The sequence below is a fragment of the Sceloporus occidentalis genome, unplaced genomic scaffold, assembly GCF_023333645.1.
Source record: "Sceloporus occidentalis isolate IW3139 unplaced genomic scaffold, rSceOcc1.0.p SCAF_2, whole genome shotgun sequence".
Taxonomy (NCBI): Eukaryota; Metazoa; Chordata; class Lepidosauria; order Squamata; family Phrynosomatidae; genus Sceloporus; species Sceloporus occidentalis.
In genome coordinates this window covers 26,573,196-26,590,935 of record NW_028316982.1, presented here as the reverse complement: position 1 = coordinate 26,590,935, position 17,740 = coordinate 26,573,196, and the positions used below count along the sequence as shown (strand labels likewise).

General features: G+C 39.7%; 1 protein-coding gene across 7 annotated transcripts in view; it reads right to left on the bottom strand.

Annotated features, from left to right (window-relative positions):
* The window catches only part of LOC149318065 (intraflagellar transport protein 80 homolog), a 122,937-nt gene that overhangs the window by 68,511 nt on the left and 36,686 nt on the right, over positions 1-17,740 (bottom strand). For all 7 annotated transcript variants that reach the window (XR_016279970.1, XM_089508946.1, XM_089508949.1 and 4 more), the window contains 3 exons: positions 14,667-14,776; positions 11,919-12,008; positions 8,430-8,567 (listed from right to left, as the gene is read on the bottom strand). Coding sequence is in view for 6 of the 7 variants with exons in the window: in XM_089508946.1 (XP_089365072.1) it covers positions 8,430-8,567; positions 11,919-12,008; positions 14,667-14,776 (338 nt within the window). In the remaining variant the exon portion in view is untranslated. The remainder of the gene's footprint in view (positions 1-8,429; positions 8,568-11,918; positions 12,009-14,666; positions 14,777-17,740) is intronic.

Genomic DNA, 17,740 nt, shown 5'->3' with positions numbered 1-17,740 from the left:
TTTGTGACAGTTGCTCATAAACACACACACACACACACACAATCTTAGCTGCACACTTTCTCTTGTGTGTTTTTTTCTCTCAAAAACTCTAAATTTAGCCGGTTAATCCTTATATTCTGAAGTCATGATTTCTGTCCTTCCTTCACAGACACTGATTTACATGCATTCACAAATTCTCTCTCTCTCTCTCTCTCTCTCTCTCTCTCACACACACACACACACACACACACACACAGAGTGCCACTTTCTCTCCCCACACACATTAATTCTCTCACACATCCTTAGTTCCTTCCTTGGTGTGTGAGCTACTTTTTTTTACATATGCTTACTAATGACTCTCTCTCCCTCAGACACATTAACTCACACAGTCTCACAAATTCTGTCTCATGCATTCAGAGTGAGGCTGCATCTACACTGCATCTAATGGAGTTTGACAGCTATTTAACTGCCATGGCTCAATACTATAGAAATCTGGGATTTGTAGTTTTCTGAGATATTTAGCCTTCTCTGTAAGAGAGCCCTGGTGAAACAACAAACTACAAATCCCAAGACACCATAGAATGAGGCCATGATAGTTAAACCAGTGCCAAACTGCACTAATTCTGCAGTATGGCAGCAACCTCGGTCATACCCTTTGACTATTTTTATATACTTGCATATACATGCATTCACACAAGAGTATGAATGTTTCTGTGTGACTTTGTATAAGAGAGTAAATGAGTGTGTGTGCGAGTGAAAGATAGAACGAAAGAGCTTGTCTGGGTGTGTACATATCTATCAGCATTAGTGCATGTGAGTAGGGCTGTGAGTGAGAAATATACACATGTGTTAAATTGGGTATTAATTTAAATAAAACTGTTTTAATTTCCTATAAAATGTTAAAATATGAATATACATAAATGAGCAAACTAAAATGTACACACTACACACAAAATATTTTTATTCATATACTACATTAAACAGGGTGTGTTTTGTGTGTGTGTGTGCGTGCAACTGTTGCAGGTAGATATAAAAAAGGTCACAGGGGTAAAACGTTTGAGAACCACTGAACTAATGCAGCATTACTTTTAATGCATAATACAGGCATTAAAAAGCTATATTTGTGTAGCAGGACAATGCCAGACCATATATGGCATAGCACACAGATCAAGATTAAGAACAAAATCAAATGATAACACATAGTAACATTCCACTAAGTTTTACGAATTTATCCAGAATAATAAAGTATTAACCACAAATTACAAAAGTATGCATACAATGTATCAGCATTACATTGCATTATTTTTTGTAATACTGTGCCAGTAAATATTATATATATTTTATATATATATATATATATATATATATATATATATATATGAAGAAGTATTTTATAAATGACCAGAAAAGGGGAGGGGGGGGAACCAACTATCAGAGGATATCTTTGGGGGACAGCTAAATTACTAAAAATCATTTATGCAAAAGACAGGTATGGATAAATTATTACAACAAAAATATATCTTTATTAGCTGATATTAATAATCTAAGTAAACAGACTGTGGAGTTCATAATGCTACATTTTATTTAATATGAACTAAGTGGTTTATAATCCATTAAATAACAATTTCCTGTATTCTCTGGGGCAGTGAAAAAGAGATCTCTCTCTTATGATTTGTTTTCTGTGACACTGGAGGTGGAGGAATATTAGAAGAAATACTCCTTCCTGACTTCTTTGTTAAGAAGGAGTAGTTCCTGACATGACTTCTGTGTTAAGAGTACTGAACATGATCAACAGTGTCAAAGCAGGCATACAAACTCACAGGGAGTCACCCACAAAGTATGCACAAATAATCATAAGCTTTAAGCACTGGTCTTTTATTCAACAACTTAGAATCTTAAAAACTAGGGACAACAAAAAGGAAGCACTTTTTAATATCTAAATGCATTTGATTTTGAATATAATTTGCCTCTGAACATAAAGAGTTTGATTTAAAATACAATTAATACCTGACATGATTGTTAAGAGCAACTACTATAGCTCATTCTGAAGGTTTTTTCATTTTTAAACAAATTTTATTTCCAAAGAGTGCTATTGTAAAAGTGGCAAACTATAATGTGTGTTAGAACAAAGAAACAATCAAGACACAGCAAAGAAATGGAAGCAAAAGAGTGCATGTTAGTGTATTTAATTAAATTATGCCTCGTAACCAGTTGCATATGCTGCAGAAGGGTTAATGATATGTATATCTCTTGATGGCTCTCAAGGGAGCAATTTGCTGATTCAGCTCCATTACATCAGACACAATAAAAATGTCTGTGTTGACCAGAAAGCCAGGTCTGGTTCTCTTCAAACACTATCACACTGGTTATGTGACTCATACTCTCTTCTCTCTCAGCACCATGATAGCTAATTCTTTTGCAGCTATTTATATTTAGGGGGGGGGGGGGGGAAACTTGCATGAAACAGCAGAAAATCTATGGAGGCAAATCTCATAAATTATTTCTGCCAGATGTACAGAAATAGATAGTATCTGGCTTCAGCTACTGTTAATACCCCCCACCCTTTTTAGGGAGCCCCATTTAATTTTTTTCTTCTGTAAATAAACTTAGCTACAATATGTTATGCTATGTGTTCAGTGAGGGACATGGTCAGTTTTGAATAAGTAAATTTATAACGTGCAAATCTTGAACAAACAAATAGCACAATAACAATAACAATAACGGAACTCTTACAGTTGTGATTTAAGAGTCCAGAAAAGTAGCTCTGCTAGTATGTTTCAGTGCCAAAGGAGTTTTGTGACACCTTTAAGATTATTATTCCAGTATAATTATTATATGATTCCAAATTATCCCAGTATAAACTTTCATGGACTACAGCAGTGGAGCTCAAATAAGGGGGACCCCAGGGGAGTGCAACAATTGCTCGGAGGGTGTGCAAGACTTGGAGGCTCTGATTCCTCCTCCTCTTCCCAAACGTTTTTAATACTTAAAATTTACACGTGTTGAATATTGACTTTACTTAAATGAAACTGTTCTAATCTGGAAAATGTTATTTCCTTATAAAATATTAAAATATAGTCTGCCCACCCCGATCATGGGCTTCCCATCCATGGATTTGAGCATCTGCGGATGGCACTATCCCTTCATCTCAATGATGGAATGTGCGTGCAGCCACGCTGCCATTAAAACCAATGGGACTTGAGGTCCCACAGTTTTTGACATCCGCGGAGGGGGGAAGCAGAAGGGAACCCCAGAGATAAGAAGCTCCAACTGTGTGAAAATACAGAAATGCATGAATAAAAATACACACACTAGATAAACAAAATATTTTTATTCATATACTACAAGGGGGGAGCATGATATCTGCACAGAGATAAAAAAGAGGATTCCAAGGATAAAATGCTTGAGTACTGTTGGACTGCAGATCATTTATTTTATTTTTCAATCTTACCTTAAAATAATTCATAACCATACTAGATTAATAAATTTTAACTTAAGCTAGAATTTTATTTTTATCCATAATTGTTGAAAAAGTGGAGGGCAAAAAGCTGGTCTTTAATACTTTAATAGTGTATCACAGAGATTAAAGAGAGTGCAATAACATCCAAAATTGATAAAACAGTGATACCTTTATCAGTACCCCAAATGCCCAAAATATGTGATTTTGAAGCTCCATCAGCTTCTTCATCAGTCAAAGGTGTTAAAAATCATAGAGAAAAAAAGAAAAATATGACGATATCAGACTAACAGACCTACATTTTGTCAAGATGCTGTTGCTGTTCTCATTTAAGATGGTATAGAGGGCTGGCCATGCAAGCACAGCCCATTCCTTTGGCCATGTGGGCTCTGGGAGACAAAGAGTCCTTGGAAGAAGGAATTGGGACAAGGACTCTTTCGACACAACAGCCAATTTTTAGATGGTTGAATACAACCATAATGTGACAATTATTGTTGGTTGGTAATGGGCATGACTGAGGTCTAAAGCAACTAGTTTGTCTTGTTCATGTGTCTATAAAATCTCACCCCAAACTGACAAGGACCAATATTGAGTGACTGAGAGCCTATGTCAAAGGCAAGTGGAAGGTGCAAGGAACAGGATGAAGATTTGTCTGAAACAGGGCAATATGCAAGAGAGGGGGAATAGCATGTACAAAGTGATGTGCAAGACAGGATGACTGATGGTGGGGGGAGAGACATAAATTGAGAAAGATATACATGAAAAAGCAGAAGTTTTGTGATACAGCAGAATCAAGGCTGTACACTATTACAGAATTACAGTATTTCACAGTCCAAGAAGCTGCCTCCAAGTTTCTAATCAGTTCATGCATAAAACTGTCAGCAGCCAGGTCCCACTGGTTCCAAAGGTCTTAGAGAGAGGGAGATGTGAGCGCAAACATATATCAGAAGGATGTGAGCAAAAGATAGTAGTACTTCAGTGGCTGAAGTCATAACGGGAAGCAGAAGATAGTGAGATAGGACTGATCAAAATAAATATATTATATGTAACTGTTGCACCACGTATGTGACCTCAGATAGAAAACAGCATGAAAATGTATGCTGTGAAATCAGCATCCATAGTTTTTTCTGGGGTTTTCAGGCTATGTGGCTGTGTTCTGGAAGAATTTATTCCTGATGCTTCACCTGCATCTGTGGCTGGTATCTTCAGAGAATGGTGGCATGGAAGTACAAGGGATATATATACTGTGTGACGCTAGGTTGGGAGGAAGTGATTTACATGTTAATCTGTGTGTTGGTCTGTTGTTAAATGGCAAGGCCTCAGGGTGGGAGGATATGTGAGGAGGATTTGTGTCTATTTCATTAGTAATCCATTGTCTGCGGGGAACACCCCTGACCCTGGATGGTGTTCATTTGCATGTGCTTGATTTTGGTGTTTTTCAGGACTGGAAGCCAAATTCTTTTAACTTTTAGGGTTTCTTCTTTCCTGTTGAAGTTGTCCAGGTGTTTGTGGATTTCAATGACTTCCCTGTGCCAACAACTATCATGTCAGAATGCACTGCATAAATTATGCAGTAGCTGTATTTTTACTGCTTTAGCACTGTATGCCACTATGCCAACTAAAACTATTAGGTATTTTGGTTTGTGTAACATCAAGATCTTTCATATAATGGCATGGTGATGGAAATGAATGTTAGGTGCTTTACGGTTAACTGAGGCGCTTTACAGACCGCCCATTTGGGGAGGCCTGTAACTGGCCCTTTCCCCACCGGATTGGGGGCCTCAGCTGCCACAGCAGCAGCCTCTGAGGCCCCAATCTGCTGCTTTCCAGGCTACGGGGAAGCGGCAAAAGGCCGCTTCCCCGCGGCCTGGAAAGCGGTGTCCTTGGGGATTCATGCCCCAAGGACACTCGATGGCAGCGGGGACCAAGAGAAAGGGGCCACTTGGCCCCTTTCTCATTTGCGTCGCTGGCGCAGCTATGTAGAGGCTGCACCAGCGACACAAATTCTGGAAGGAGCTCCGAAATGGAGCTCCTTCCTGTGCCGCCGAAAGAGCGCCCCAGGCGCTCTTGCACAGTGCAAGTACGTCATTTCCTTGCTGCCTCGCTTGGAGGCAGGACGGTCGTGACGTAGCAATGGCGGCCCCCGTGTGGAATGGACGCTGCCATTTTGTATGGACCCAGTCTGTGCTAGGGTTAGGGGCATCAGGAAGTGATGCCCCTTTCCTAACCCTAATACATCCTGGGGACGTACTTTGTGCCCGTTTGTAACGGGCCTGAGTTAGTTTTCCACAGCTTTTCACGGCAGTAATCTTAGTAACACAATCTGTCACTCCTTCTAAGTATACGAAACTATTATCAAATAGAATAAACAACAACAGATTTAAATCAGTATGACAGGAAGCCCAGTGATACTCAGTGCCTCAGATGCAAACACTGGCTTTGGAAAATCAATTATTCTGGCACAAAAGTCCAGCTTATTATCTGAAAAGCAAAGGTTCTTGTCTTTAAAGGTTATGATTTAAAAGTTTTAAAACACCATTCTTTTTCCTGAGAGCTACAATCAACCTGAATTAGAAACAATCCATTTATTGGTTTTTCTAGTCTGAGATTTGTGTGTGTGTGTGTGTGTGTGTGTGTGTGTGTGTGTAAAAACATGTTGAAGGTTTAAGACATAAAACTAAATCCCCCTAACTTTCTTAGTTGACTAAAAATAATTTTAGAAATAAAAATAAATTAATGATGAACAGACCTTGAAGTTACAATTGAGAACAGATTTTCAGATTCAGAGGAAAATGCTGAATAATGTTTTCTGAACTTCCTATTATCTGCATTTAGTGCCTGTTTCTAATTTTCTATATATGTGAGGCTTATTTAAGAATAAGAATGTGCAGGCCTTTTGTTGTTGTTTGACTCTTTCATTTAAATGTCAACTTTAGCACATCTTTCTAGAGATGCAAGTGGCAGGAGGAAGGAGTATAACAATGCTTGCAAAGCATATTAAAAACAAGACGAGCGAAGCACACATAATATACACACGTACATTAAAATACTAAACCCTAATTCAGCATTTTTATGGAGAGGCAAGGAGCACATGTGTCCAAGTGTACCTCACACTGATGCTATTCAAAGTCCATAGGGAAGGGTACTCAAGCCAGACAGGGCAGAGGTGCAATACCAGATCATGTATCAGGGCTAATGAGTAACTGGTACAATGCCAGCCTTGTCCTGTGAAGACGCATCAACCCAAATAACTTCATATCAGCCTCTAGAACATGACTGAGGACTGCAGCCTGACCACACCATGAGTTACCTATACTAGCACATGTTTTCAGAATAGATGGAGTCATGGACAGGCATGTTACATTTGTGGATTCTCCTCAGCCCCCAGGATAGGTCTCTTAGGCGGGGTACATACCGCCACTTTGCGGCGCTCTGCCGCCGCCGCCAGTAGGTCCGCGGGGGAGCCGGAGCCTTCACACGGCCCGACTCCCGCGCGGACCGAAAAAGAAGCTCCAAAATGGAGCTTCTTTTTTCGTCGCGTTTGCGACATAGCGAGGCGCCAGGGGCGCGCTCGCTACGTCACAAGCGGCGCGACGCGTACGGACGCTCAGCGTCCGATACGCAAAGATGGCGGCGCCCATGTGGAAGGGGCGCCGCCATCTTGTACGTATTCTATACGTACTAGGGTTAGGGGGGTGCGGAAGCACCGCCCCTTCCTAACCCTAGTACGTATAGAAGACGTACTATATGGCGGTATGTATCCCGCCCTTGATTTGCTTGGAAAGAGTTATCTTCTGTCACTATTCCAAGCATATTCAAAAGTCACAGCAGAGTGATACACCAACTTTAAGAACTACAAACTACTATAGCAAATATTGCTGCATGAGATACAGTCTTAGAATTTGCAACAACTATCAACATTTTCCAAAGCTCTTCAGTGGAAATCTGAAAATAAAATACAATGACAAAAATACAGAACCTGACATCAAAAGGAATCAAGTTACTGTATATACTCAATTGTAAGTAGAAAAATTTATGCCCAAAATTTGACCCTAAAATCCTGGATCGACTTATATACGGGTCAATACAGTAATACTACTTAGAAAGGTCCTGAATGAAACACCACCCTGTGTGCCTCTGCAGTGATTTTTGAAAGAGCTGCTAGGCAGGAAAGAGAGAGAGAGAGAGAGAGAGAGAGAGAGAGATTTGATGTTAAAATCTTCTTTCCCCAACCTCATCCTCTGGATCTCTCCCCCCCCCCCCCAACCTATTTCCCTCCAATTCCTTGCCTTTTCAATCCAGGGTTAACCTTCTCTCCCTACCAAACAAACACCTCATTCCCTTCCTGTTCCTTCCCTTCCCAATCCGGTGTTAAAAACCTCTTCTCCAGCACCAGGGAAGTGCTGTTAGGTGGTTGGGAGGAGGAAGGAGGGAAATTGTGTGTTTCCCTTTATATCCTTTGTTACATGCCCCTAAGTTTTACCCACAATTTATCCGTGGCCATGGGTCATATCAAAATCCATGGTTTTGGTCCTAAAATTTTCTCTCAACTTATACATGAAGTCGATTTGTACACAAGTATATACGGTAATCTGAACATAAAACTAATGAAAAAAAAGCTAAATGGTGTGCATCTGTATGTTCATTGCATCAGACAGTAGCAAAAAATGAATACTGAACAGCCTTTCAATTAAAACTTGACTTTCAAGACAACTCTTGAAATATAAAATACAGAGATAAAATGATTGCAAATGTTTACTATTCTACTTTACATTGCAGAAAAAAATGTACACACATAGTTTGATCCAGTTTCTTTAAGATGAGAGTTTTAATACATGCAACTATTATTTCCTGAAAACTAATACAAAACAAATACTCATTTGGATAACAATTAGACAGACCAGAAAAGTTGGTATCATTCTACTACCTTATAGTCTGATGTATTTACAGTGTTACTAATAAAGTGTGTTACTGAATGTTTTCAGTTACTTACCCCTGTTTTGTCACACAGTCGTAAAGTATGAAAGGATCCCACTGCAAATAACTCTCCATCCAGAGACCAAGCAACAGATGTGATAGGATACTCATGTGATTGAGAGCTATACAGCAGACGGCCATAGCTATCCCACACCTATTTTTAAAAATTTAATTACCATCATTTGTTTTAAAGGCATTCTATATGTTTTCTGACCACAACCTATCATATGATCTTTGGAATAGCAGTATATAAAAAAAAAAACAAATTATTATAATTATTATTATTATTCAGAATTACAAAATGCATGATATATGTTATACATTAGCCTAACATAGTTTAATTAAATCTTCCAATATTTAGTCCAGGACCTGTGCGCTACTCAGTGAAATGGCTCAATGTAGATTTGGACAATTTCTGTGGGTTGAAGGGGGGGTCACTCCACCCCCCAACACCCAAACAACTGCATCATATTACTGTTGCTCTACATTGTGCCCATGGCAACAAAAAGCAAGATTGCTACTTTGAAATCACAATATGCTTACTTTAAATAAGGTGTGCATCTTGTTTACATGTAGATTTATATACTCCATGGCCCTTACTGCATGAGGCCCCTTTTCCACTCCAATTGTGTTCTTGGGAAAAATGCTATTAAAACGGGATTGCTCTCTTACTTTGCACATCTTTGGAACTATTCCACTATTACAGCACCCATTACAGCCAAATTTTATTGCACATAGCACTCCAATTAACCCTTCTCCAGGACATTGTCCCCACACCTTTGTACTGTTTCTTTTCTGTCTGGGATGGAGTGTGGAGGGGGGGAGCCCAAGTGAGTGGCCTCCCATCTCAGTACAGCACCAGTAAAAAGCCAGTTGGGGGCCACCTCCCCTCCTTCCTTCTCACATTTTGCATCCATAGTATTGTGGAAGAAAACCACATGGTACTCTACACACAACCCACACCCCTTCACAAAACTGTATCCTTCCATCCCTGCTCCCCTTTTGTATGTGTGTTTGTGTGAGAGAGATAGAATCCCTGAACTTTGCACATCATTGCACACAAGGAGGCAAATTTGCACACCGGCTGCACATGAGGAGGCAAGGAGCCCTGGTGGTGCAGTGGTTAAATACAGATACTGCAGCCACAAATTCGATCTCAAGGCTGCAAGGTTGATTCAGCCTTCCATCCTTTCAGAGGTTGTTAAAATGAGTACCCAACTTGTTGGGGGCAATTGGCTTACAGGTTGTAAACCGCTTAAGAGAGTGCTCAGTTCACTGATAAGCAGTATAGAAATGTAAATGCTATTGCTATGCTATGCTAAATTGGAGCCATATGGAAAGTAATTTTACAAGAAAGCAATTGGGAGAGGAAAAGGGGCTTGCCAGAGAAATCTGAGGGGGACACTGCAATAGGCAGAAGTGGCACACCCAAGGAGGTAAATGTTGGAAGTCCCTGGCTGCTGCAGTCATCAAAGTCATTCGTGACTCCTCTTCCTCCTGCAAATCATGGGCAGGTAGTACCAAGAGCAGAGCCCAGCCTTGCCTACTCATTTGCCTTTGCAAACCAACACGTCTCTTCTACAGCCCTTTCCAACTCACTCCTCCCACCTCCCATGCAGACACATGCTTTTGGACAAATAGAACCATTTCTTTCTTTCCACTCCACTCACACAGTCCTCCTCTCCCTCCTCTTTTAGACTCTGGAAAGGGGCTAGATCGCTTCCTCAAAAATACACACCCATTGACCACTCCTGAAAAAAATCGTAACCGTGCAAATGAAGTATTGGACAAAAAACAATAGTGTGGCAGATGCAGGAAAGGAGGGCAAACTTGATTTTTGGGGTTAATAAAATAAAATCCATATTAAAATGCTCTCATGTAGTACTGCAATAGAAAAGTGATAACATCATATGGGAGACCCCAACTGAAGGTGCTGTTATCCTGCTGCTAGTGTGCTTTATTTGTCTTATGCAATAAACCCCCCATGAAACTTCCAGAGGCACTGGTCTACCTGCAAACCTTGTTTAAAGCAAGAAATGGTGGAACTAAAGTGACACCACTGTTTTTTTGTCACTGCACTACTATATTCTGGTGGCAAAGACACTCAAGGGACCCTTTGGAGCCACAGAAAAATACAGTGAGAATGTTGACCGCCTTGGTTTAGTGAATACTGTAACACAGAAAGAACAGGAAGGAATTATTCTACTTAAACTGCAGTACTAGTCATTAGAACTGCAAAAAGAGGGTCAATCATGCTTTTCAAATAATAGTCACCTCTCTTGTTTAGCTAAGCCCCAAAACAGACTGGCAGTAAAGTGCGGCTCTTGGCCGTTCTAAGGGGGTGGCGTTTAGACGTTACATGACCCCAGAGAAGCCAGAAGCCACATGGAAAGCATGCCCAGTTGGAAAAAACTAGCTGCAAAAGGAGTATATAAAGTCCATTCTTTACTGGCAGCCCATTTGGTCCCATGATGAATGAGGTGGAAGTGGCCTCTGGCTGCTCCTTTCCCCCCTCTGTTTGAGGCCTGAGTTGCCTTGCAACAAGTACTGCACCTGCACAGCATTACAGTGCTGAAGACAAGGGGAGCAAATGTAAGAGAACTCATTTAACATACCCAGATAAAATTATAAAGAATTTCCCACCTTGTTTATATAGATCAGTGGTTCTCAACCTGTGGGTCGGAACCCCTTTGGGGGTCGAATGACCCTTTCATGAGGGTCGGTTAAGACCATTGGAAAACACCTATTTGTGCTCGCTTCGGCATATACTAAAATTGGAAAACACCTATTTAATTATAGTTATGAAGTAGCAATGAAAATAATTTCATGGGTTTGGGTCACAACATGAGGAACTATATTAAAGGGTCGTGGCATTAGGAAGATTGGGAACCACTGGTATAGATGTAAACACCCTACTATTTTTCACTACAGACTGTGCAAAATCAGGACTTTTACTTTCAAAAGTATTTACTCATCAATCAAGCTTGGGGTTATATGATGAATAAAAGACATTTTGAGGTCAATGTACTCCCTAATTAGCATATTTAATTAACTGCATATTTATTTCTGGCAGCTAATAACATATTGCTAAAACAAAACAAACTGAAGGGTTCTAACAAAAAATGTGAATAGCCAAACTTTAGATATTAGATATTTTACTGGCTTTTTTCTTCCAGGGTTCAGTTACTCTGGCCTTGAATTTTGGAATTTTAATTTTCATTATATATTCACTCTTTGCATTTGCATACTTTTCAGTGGGGTATTTATACCCTTTTAGAAATGATACTGGCTTTTCTGCTCCAGGGTTTAGTTATTCTCTTATTTCTTTATACAACTGCCTTTTTGTAATTGGAAGTGGGATACAATTTATCCTGGCTATTCACATTTTTTGTTAGAACCCTTCGGTTTGTTTTGTTTTAGCTACATATCTTGGGGGTTTTTGGTTGTAGGGACTTAGGTTGGTTAGCTAATAACATATAAGCAGACTTAGTTGAAATATACACACCTTGTATTTACAGTCTTCACCAGCTGATAGAACAAGATCATTAACAGAATTCCAGTCAACTTTTAGAATAATTCCATCATGGGCTTTCCACTGGGAAAGGAAGGAAGCAATAATAAGATTAAAATACATTTTTGCACTAAAACAAACACAAATTCTGTGGCTTAATCATCAGACTTTTCTCCTCCCTACCCTCTTTTTGTTTTATTATGTGGCCTGAGAGATTTTTGGAAAACTCAAATACTTGTGCATTATTTTGTGATCTTAGGTTGTTCTAATAAAGATCTTTATTAAATATGAATTCTGGATTTTTTAAACAGTCAGTATGATCACCTTTGCTTTAGAAAAACAGTAGACTTACCAATATTAGTTGCACATCATATCTTTTACAAAATCACTTCTGTGGAGACCCCACTCCACTTGATCTCTCTGAGATGCCAGCACAATGGGTCTTTAAAAACCCAAATGCTTGCACCAATTATATGTGACAGCTTTCTACCCACTGCCACTAACTTATATGTCTTCATGATTAATTGTTCTTATTACTTTTGGTAGAGTTTTAATATACTTGGTAGCATGTTTGTTATTTATCTGTAAAATTACTTCAGGCCACTCTTTGTTGAACTTTATGAATTAAACAACTTTATTTACATTCAGAACTTAATCATGTCTCTTTCTTGGTGGATGGTTCTCAAGCTTGTGGTTACAGTATACAAGTACTTCAGATGTTATACATTTACTACTTTCCCTTACTGACTTTAGTTATGTTTCTTCACTGACTTAATTCACACAGAACCTACATCCAGCTTCCTTAGCTGTTAACCACACAAGTTACTTGACACCCTCTCAATACACAACGCTCAGCTCAGCTCTCTTTTACATCTGCTCCTCAGGATTTGAACACAGTTCCCAATATCACTGGATACTCATCCTTTTTTATATTCACTCCTGAGTGCAGCCCCCACCTTTTTCCAGCCTGATTCCTATTGGCTACCCCAAACATTCTATACTGCCTGTGTTTCTCCACAGCAGCATATTTGACAAATTACAGTCAGCCCTCGGCAAGCCCACGTTATCCCCAATGGCAGCGCATGAAGGCAGCCGCGTCGCCATTAGGCACGGCCCCCACTGTCCCATGACAGCATATGCATGCAGCCATGCTGCTTTAAGCTCTGTTGTCCCCAATGACGCCCTGGCTGTGTGCATATGCCACCACGGGACAATGGGTGCTGTCCCTAATGGTGGCTCAGCCGTGGGCATACATTGCCACTGAGGACAACGTGAGCATCTGCGGATTTTAGTATCTGGGAGGGTGTCCGGAACGGATCCTCTGTGCATACTGAGAGCTGACTGTATTTTTTATAAAAGTTTAAATCAATGAACGTCTCTCAGATGTCTGCATTTTGAAAAGGAGCGCAATCTCCAAGTTAGGTTGCACAATTCATTTATAAATACTCAGTTGTACATTCTAGTATACTTTCATCAATTTCAATTAATTAAATGAAATAAATATACCAATGCAGCATGATTGTTCATATCCTTCTACACAGGCTAATCAATTCATTTCATTTTTCATACTTCAGCATACCTACACTTCTAGGTGCCACTCCTGCTAAGACACTTCACTAACGGACAATGTAACATTCACAGTGTAAAATTCAGCAAATGGGAGTGTGCTACAAGACTGTACTCCATATCCACAAATGCTTCCATGCTGGATTGCAAACCAACCTGTCCATCCCACCCCGCCCCCCATTTTCCGAGCCTCCTTAAATATGAGTATGAGTGTATTACCCTCAACAACAGTTTCTAATTTTTTCAGTTATTGCAGTTAAGCTTCATTCCATGAAGTGCTTGACTATAGCTAAACAGAGAGTGTGCCAATGCAAAATTATACACTTCTCATAAGACCAGGGGCCACAAGTGGGTCCCGAGGGTGTTATTTGTGGGCCCCAGGTTTCCCCAGAAGTCAAAATCCCTTTTAGAGAGTTTGCGGGTGCATTTCTACCACTTTTGCCCCTCCTTTGGCATTTTAAGCCCACAGGAGGCCTTTAAAAAACTGGAAATAAATCAGAAGTATATTCTGGCTTACTTATTGTTTGTTTGTTTTTTAAAGGCTTCTCCTGGGCATAAAAACACATGGTGAAAAATGCCTTCAGGGTGTTGGGGGCATTTGGAAACTTTTTTTTCCAGTTTTTGGTAGTAAGGTGCAGTGAGAAGTGTGGCTTTCCAAGGTCTCCTGGGGGCTTATGTGGCCCCCTAGCCTCCCACCCCCACATAAGACAGATGTTTACTTAGTGTTTTTATTGATTGTATTTGTATGTATTTTATGAGGATGTAATCCCGCCTCGATCCGCAGGGAGAGGCAGGAAATATAAATATTTATTTTATTGTATTTTATTATTATGTTTAACTGCATATAGTTCCTTTGAATTTTAAGAAATGCAATTAGGAGCATGGCATTACATAAAACAGGATACCCAAGAATAATAGTCTTGATCCAATTATTCTAGTATGCTTATGCTCTGACCCATTCATTAAGATCTGCATAACAATATACATAACAATGTACTTATCTTTATCAACACTCATTGGTCAGTCCCCACCACTGATATGATGGGTAATGGTCCTGCCAACATGGAACTTTCTCTGCATGTTCTTCAACAGAAGTATGACAGGGTACTACATTCAGGTTTGTTTGTTATATAAATATCCCTCGACAGTATGACAGCTATGTTATTATTTTTTTACCTGCAGAACTTTAGCATTTGGCTGTAGTGGTTTAATAATAAGCTGCTTCCCTGTGGTATATAGAATCTTTTCAGAATCTGGGCCCCATGCTACAGAATATATTGGTGTTCCTGTGGAAAGCAATCAAGAGAGACAGAGAAGAAAGAAGCTGTAATACATTTGTCAGATATCCTATTAACAGTTAGAGTATTATCTAATATTGTGTAACACTACAGCTGATCTATATGTTTAACAAGAAAATTATGAACACTGTTAAGAACTGATAGAAATAGCAGCAGAAGGGGAAAGCTGTTGTCACTTACAGAAAACTATCTGCGAAGTTGAGAGTGACAAGTCCGCAGGCATTAGTTACATATATTTCTAGTGGTATTTAAAAAGAAATAGATTTAGTACTACTAAATGCTAAACATTAAGGTCTAGCTAAACATTACTCATAACAAACTTGTCCTCCAGAAATTTATTTTACTAGCCCTTTTTCTTTTCCTGTATGACACTAAAAGCTATATTATGGGATTAAAACATTAGAACTATACGTACTATATGCTAAAAGTATCAGTTAAATTCTGTTTTTCTTTCACATTTTGCCAATAGCAACATCTAAAATAACAACGGTCCTCAAGGCACTACTAGTGTGAGAATTTAAAGCTATAAAGTGCATGCTGCTTTAATAATTACAGAGACTTCTATATCTAAAACAAATGCTAAAACTTTGCATCATGTTTCCAGGTTTAAATTGCTTGCATTAACTGCCTGCTCAATAAAAAGCTGGGTTTGTTTGGTTGCCAGAAAACACAGATTACAATATGTCATAACATGATGAAACAACTTGGTCCACAAAGACAGTAAAGATAAGAGCAAATATAAGTATGAAAAGATCATAACATATTGCATCAAAGGAACATGCTCTTGGGGGATAGCCAGAAGTTAGTATATAATATGACCCAGTGTGGTGCAGTGGTTTGCGCGTTGGACTACAACTTTGGAGACCCAGGTTCGAATCTCTTCTCAGCCATGGAAATCCACTGTGGCTGCATCTGCAGTGCAGAAATAATCCAGTTTGACACCACTTGAACTAGCACAGCTCAATGCTATGGAATTCTGGGAACTGTAGTTTGTTGTGGCACCAGAACTCTCTGACAGAGAAGGGTAAAAGTCTTGCAAAACTATAGTTCCTAGAATTCCATAGCCCTGAACTACAGCATTGAGCCATGATGTCAAACTGGATTATTTCTGCAATGTGGATGTAGCCTGGGTGACTTCGGGCAAGTCACACACTCTCACACACTGGTCAGCCTCAGAAAACACAGTGATAGGTTTGTCTTACGGTCACCAGAAGTCAGAAACAACTTGAAGGCACACCACCACCACCACCACTACCACAACAACTAAGTTTACTGTATTTCAGTAGAATTAAAATAAAAATGAAGTTAAGATTTACTGGACATACTGAGAAAGAGACAGCAGTAGAAGAAAAGATGCTACAATAAATGAAAGGTACAATGACGGATGATGTGACGGATGATGACATAGCATGACACCTGAAAGAATGCTTCCTATTGTACTCCTTGACCATGAAAACATCTTAATAATTGTGTCTGGTAAACAGAGAATGCAAAGATGCTCAGAGAAGCATTCTTGGCAGCTATTTTGCTATGAATAAATTCCCTTCCAATGGAAACTCTCAAAAGGACAGGGACGTAGCCAAGGGGTCCGGACCCCCCCCTTCCATTAGAGAAATGAATGGTGTGTGCTGCTGCGCCGCCACACCCAAGCCACATTATAATGGTGGCACTTAGTCTAGACCCCCCCACCTTCCTAAAATCCTAGCTACGTCCCTGAAAAGGATACACAAATACTGGAAGAACTGTTGGAACATTCTATCTGAACTGGAATGTTCAGATAAGTCAAGGCCAAGCCTTTAATGGAATATTAGATTACAACATATACTGTACTCTGCTTACTCACAGCTTATGTGAATTTAAAAGAAATAACTAGCAGGCCAAGAGGTCCAAGCAGAGGAGTTTACTGAGTTAGCATTAGGGTTCCAGGTGGCAGTATGTCAGTTACCCAAGACAGAACTTCATCAGACTACATTCACTGCAAGAATCAAAGTTCATGCTGGTATACAAATACAATCTGTACTTAACACTAAGTCATAGATTCAAAACTATTTCCCCCATCCCAAAGCATTTATAAGCTGTTTTCTGTCTCCTAAAATAAAATAAACTGTCTTCTGATATTCTTCTATTAACGTATGACTGATAGAAAAGCAATGAAAGACAACAGGTGTAATGATTTAACAGCAGACAAAAAAAGATGAAAATTAAAACTTGTCTGCTGGGCAAGATTCAAAGCTTGCATCACGTATTTTGAGCTAAACACATCTAGCTTTTTAAGCTGTTCCTCATAGGGCATGGTATCCAAGCCTTTCACCATTTTGGTTGCCCTCCTCTGGACATGTCCCAGCTTGTCAATATCCCTTTTGAATTGTGGTGCTGAAAAATGAACACAGTATTCCAGGTGTGAGTGAGAAACACTGGTGAAGGATCTCTCAGAAACAACAGCCATAGCACCACAACAAACACCTATTAGTACTGTGCAGAAGAAGGCATCATAAACCCCTTTTTAATGTCTTTTCCCATGAAAACCTATGATGAGACAATCCAAAATGAAACAAGAGAATAGTGTCAGAAGAGAGGATTCCCATGCCAGAAGGCACTCAGTGAATTACTGGGAAAGAGCAGAGGACAACTACAAGTAGTACTGTGGCTAATCATGCCAGTGGACCCAAAGGACAAAGGATGTTTAGCTGCTCATGTGCTAAGAAGCGAAAGGGAAGTCTGAAATTGCACAACACATGCTATAGGGACATAGAATGTGAGAAACTAGAAATGGAATGTATAAACATTGCTGAGCTAATGTGAACAGGGGGTGGAACCTTTTGAGTCAGGAGTTTTACTCAGAAGTGGAAATCTAAGGAGAAATGGGGTGGCATTAATACTGAGGAAAGATGTAGCATAAGTTATCAAGGGATATAATGCAAAGTCTGAACAAATACAGTGCACCCGCGTCAT